The sequence below is a fragment of the Eurypyga helias genome, unplaced genomic scaffold (genome assembly GCF_000690775.1).
Source record: "Eurypyga helias isolate BGI_N326 unplaced genomic scaffold, ASM69077v1 scaffold32999, whole genome shotgun sequence".
NCBI classification, from domain to species: Eukaryota; Metazoa; Chordata; class Aves; order Eurypygiformes; family Eurypygidae; genus Eurypyga; species Eurypyga helias.
Window position 1 is genome coordinate 1 of NW_010271976.1, and position 3,839 is coordinate 3,839.

Here is a 3,839-nt window from a genome sequence, read left to right on the forward strand (position 1 = left end):
TCTGGGCGGGTGCTGGTGCCCTGTGGCCGTCTGGGACATCCAAAATCTAGGGAGAAAAGAAACCCCTGTCACTCATTAAGAGGTTTAACAGCAGTTAAGCTCCTTGGGGTGCTGGATCCGGGCAGAGCCTCTGCCTCAGGGAGCCTTTTGCAACCCGGAGGACACGAGCCCTTCCGTAGCCTGTAACAGGCTTCAGCCCATGAGGTGCTGGGGAGCAGCGCTCCCACACCTGCGCAGCACGGAGTAGCCTCGACCGCCCAAGGGTCTTACAGCTGACGACGAGGCGTCGTCTCTCCTGAGATTGCTGCTGGCTGGTCCCTCGCAGCACCAGCAAGTTTTAAGGGGGAAGCCAGCAGCCACTTGACCCCATTTAGACAGTTCCCTGCCTAGAATGAACTAAAACCGGACACAGAGACCATCCCCATGGCCAAGAAACAGATACGGGCAGTGTCTTCAGGGAATAGGATTTCCCAGACCGCCCAGAAGTTTCAGGTTGATCCTGTGACCTTCACTTACCCGCAGAAGCTCTTCGTCTCCCTGCTCCTTCACAAACACTTCCTCCAGTTCCTGGTTTAGCCCTTCCAGGCTCCTATGCAAGCAGGGGCTGAGCCTCAAAACGGGAGATGGAGAAAGGAAGCCTGAAGGAAAGTCCTGTAACGATCCGGAATGGAGAAAGTTATAATGGTATCTGCACAAGCTCAGCAGTTACACCCCGTTTCCACAGGGCTCAGCCAAGACTTCCAGGAGGTCAACAGGAGAAGGCTGACAGAGTCCTGTAGGATCATGGAACGATTTGGGTTGGAAGGGACCTTAAAGATCATCTATTTCCACACCCCCCTGCCATGGGGGGTGGGTTGTAAACTCGCTGACCGCAGGTCAAAGCGCAGAGACATGGTGCAGAGGTGGGAGGAGAAACACATCTCCCTTCTCAGGCACGAGAGCAGAAGTCCGAGAACAGCTCGGACACCCGCCCAAAGGGGTTTGCTCTTCTCTTCACTAGGTCACGCTGTGAGAGCGGAGCAGGGGGAGAGGCAAACGTACCCGGAGCGATCCAAGGACAGCGTGGTCCCCTTGGAGTGGGGAGCTCTTCTCCTTTTCTTTGCCACTTCTGCCGTTTAGCTTTGTTCGCTGGAGCTGTTGCTTCAGTTTGGCGATCTAGCAAACAGAGTTTCAGCTGCAGAACCAGACAAGCCAACACACCACCCGAAAGGATCGGGCCTGGTCTCCCATCTCCCTCCTCCTCTGCCTTCCAACCCACAAGGAAGTGCCAAAATAGACCGTTTCAACCGCACAAGCGGCGGCTCCAGCCACCTCTCAGAGGCTGGACCAAAGGCCTCCTCCCAGACTCCCCGGTCCCTCTCTCAGGAGGATCTGGGTCACCTCCTACCCCCGGAGTCAGACACTAGGCCCCACCAGCACCCACATACGCCACGACACCGAGGAGCAACACACTGAGTTTCAGCAGAGCTACTTTACAACAGCTGCCTGCTAGAGGAAGCCAGGATCAGTCTCCAGTTGAATCACAGGAAGTTAGGGATGGGAACAAGGGCTGAGGATCTTAAGGGATATGGATCTTCAACCACATCCCGTCTTCCCACTCCCCTCCTACGCGTTCGCACCCAACACGGATCGTGCTCGGGCGTGGGAGCGGTCCGCTTTACCTCTCTGCGGTGATCTGCGCTACCCCAAGACGCAGAACGCTTGTGAGCGCCGGAGCCGGCTTTCCCCACTTCCGCATCGTGCCACGACACTGGAGTCTGAAGTGATGAGAAACATGGCTGAGAATAATCACAACGTGGACCGGTTTGCAACTGGTGAGCCCAAGAGCAAGTGATCCACTACTGCCCATGCAGCTGTTCCTGTGTCCCCCCGTTCACACAGCAGCCAGTAACGTGCGTTAGGAGACGCCCTGTCTATTTATATTTGCCAAAACAAAGTCATTTTGGCCAGATCTGTGCGCATGGGAAACCGGACCTCACAGACCTACACAGCAACAGACCTGCCCAGGAGTCAGGGGCTTTAATCACCGCAAATACCTGCTGAGATAAAGCCAACCAAACCATTCCTCCGGAGAAACAGCCGTAACCCGCCCCTCACGCCGCCCGCACAGGCTCCCGTCCGACGAAGGGTGACGTAGGGTTTCAGGCACTCGTCGTACGAAGCAGCGTTACCAAGAGGAAAAGCCTCACCCAACTGCCAGAACACACAACTTCGCTTCTGAGACCTCAGGCTCCCGTATCGCAGTTCAAAGGCGTCACCAAAAACCACAGCTCGGCCTGCAGACTGACTGCTGCCGGGGCGCGGGAGGCACCCCCCTGCCTCTCCGGCTTGTGTCCCCCCCCGCGGCAGGGCTGGCAGTTCTCAGCTGACTCTCCTCATGCAGAAAAAACCGCCTCGGCACATCCCACAGCTGTTTTCCAAGCAACAGCTACATGTTGAATATCAATGGAAATCAGAAAGGACTGTTAATCGGATCAGCAGAGGGTGTGAACTTCCTTCCACTGAACTCAGCCCTCTCCAGGATCGGAACAGTCCCAAGGCACAACGTTTTTAAGACCAGCCATCATTTTTTCCTCATTTCAGTGCCTCACAGCGCTCACCCCGTGTCCCTGCTGCCTGCCGTTTCTGTGGGAGGCTTTGGATACTTCCCTCCTCAGTGACGGGCTGCCAGAAGGTGCAAGGGCCTGAGAACAGTTAGTTCCTCCCCGAGCAGCTTCGCTGATCTCCCCAGAGGCTGCTGCAAGAGCAGCAGCTGTTTAAAGGGCTCTGTTGAGTCACAGGGATGGCAGAAGCTTTTTCCCTCAAAACAGGTTTTTAAATCTGCTTAAAGCAGAGGACCGAGGCAGGTAATCTGGAGAGGGCACAGGTTTCCCGTCTGTAAGGGATACAGGTGACTCCCAGGCAGAAATCCAACCCTCTCCTGAGGTAACAGGCTCTGAACGAAACCCCTCTTACACACGCTGTGTGCAGAGCCCACTGCGTTCCTACAGCTGGAACGACCTGCTGCCCAGGTCTCTGCAACACCTGTGGGTGATGGAAATCGAGGCACAGGAGTTGTTCTAGTGGATTTAGTGTTCAGTTCGGCTCAGAGACGAAATCTGGCCAGCCTGAGCCACTGCCCCGAGGTCCTGCTAAGCTCAGAGCTGTTGGTCACCGCCATCCCCATGCCAGAACGAGCCGAGGAACAGACCAGGGCAATTGGAAATCCCACGCCAGAGACCAGTTTCGGCACATGGCACATCTGATCTCATTTCCTACCTCGACTATTCTCTCCTAAACAACTCCAGCATCATCGTTTGGCCATTATCCCAAAACATTGGGTCATTTTATATCCCAGCAGATCACACACACAAGCCAGCTAAGAGGAGGCAAAGGTCTAAGAGACAAGACCGCAGCCCTGTCCCACGTTCCTGCAAGAAGCAAGTCTGTGGGAAGCTGAACTCCAGCTGCAACGAACAGCCCTGCTTTCCAGGGCCAGAGACTCTCCTCACGTCCCTGGGAGCCTCCTGAGCCCCGTTTGAGCAGCCCCTTATCGCAGCCTCTTGCCGCGATAGCCGGAGGACCGCACCGGCGCTCACAGGAGGGCCTAAAAAGGAAGAAGAGACACTGTTTGCAATAGGAAGGGCCGATAGTGAAGGGCGCAATCGCGTCTCACCTCTGGCAGGCAGAGGGAAGTTACAGAACCTTTCGTCCTAACCGTGGCAAAACCGCTTCCTCCAAAAAAGGAGGCAACAACAACAAGCGCTTTGCGCAGCGAGACAAAGCCACAAGCGCCGATGGTGTACGGCGCTGCCACCCTCACGCTCTCGCTCAACCACCTTACGATAGCGAGCCTCCAG

General features: G+C 55.9%; 1 protein-coding gene across 1 annotated transcript in view; it reads right to left on the reverse strand.

Annotated features, from left to right (window-relative positions):
- Positions 1 to 7: 7 nt before the first annotated feature.
- FAM117A (family with sequence similarity 117, member A) overlaps positions 8 to 3,839 on the reverse strand; it is a gene marked incomplete at both ends in the record, with an annotated part of 5,413 nt that continues 1,581 nt past the window's right edge. The window contains 4 exons of the mRNA XM_010158989.1: positions 8 to 46; positions 517 to 651; positions 1,042 to 1,155; positions 1,662 to 1,757. Coding sequence (XP_010157291.1) covers positions 8 to 46; positions 517 to 651; positions 1,042 to 1,155; positions 1,662 to 1,757 — 384 coding nt within the window. The remainder of the gene's footprint in view (positions 47 to 516; positions 652 to 1,041; positions 1,156 to 1,661; positions 1,758 to 3,839) is intronic.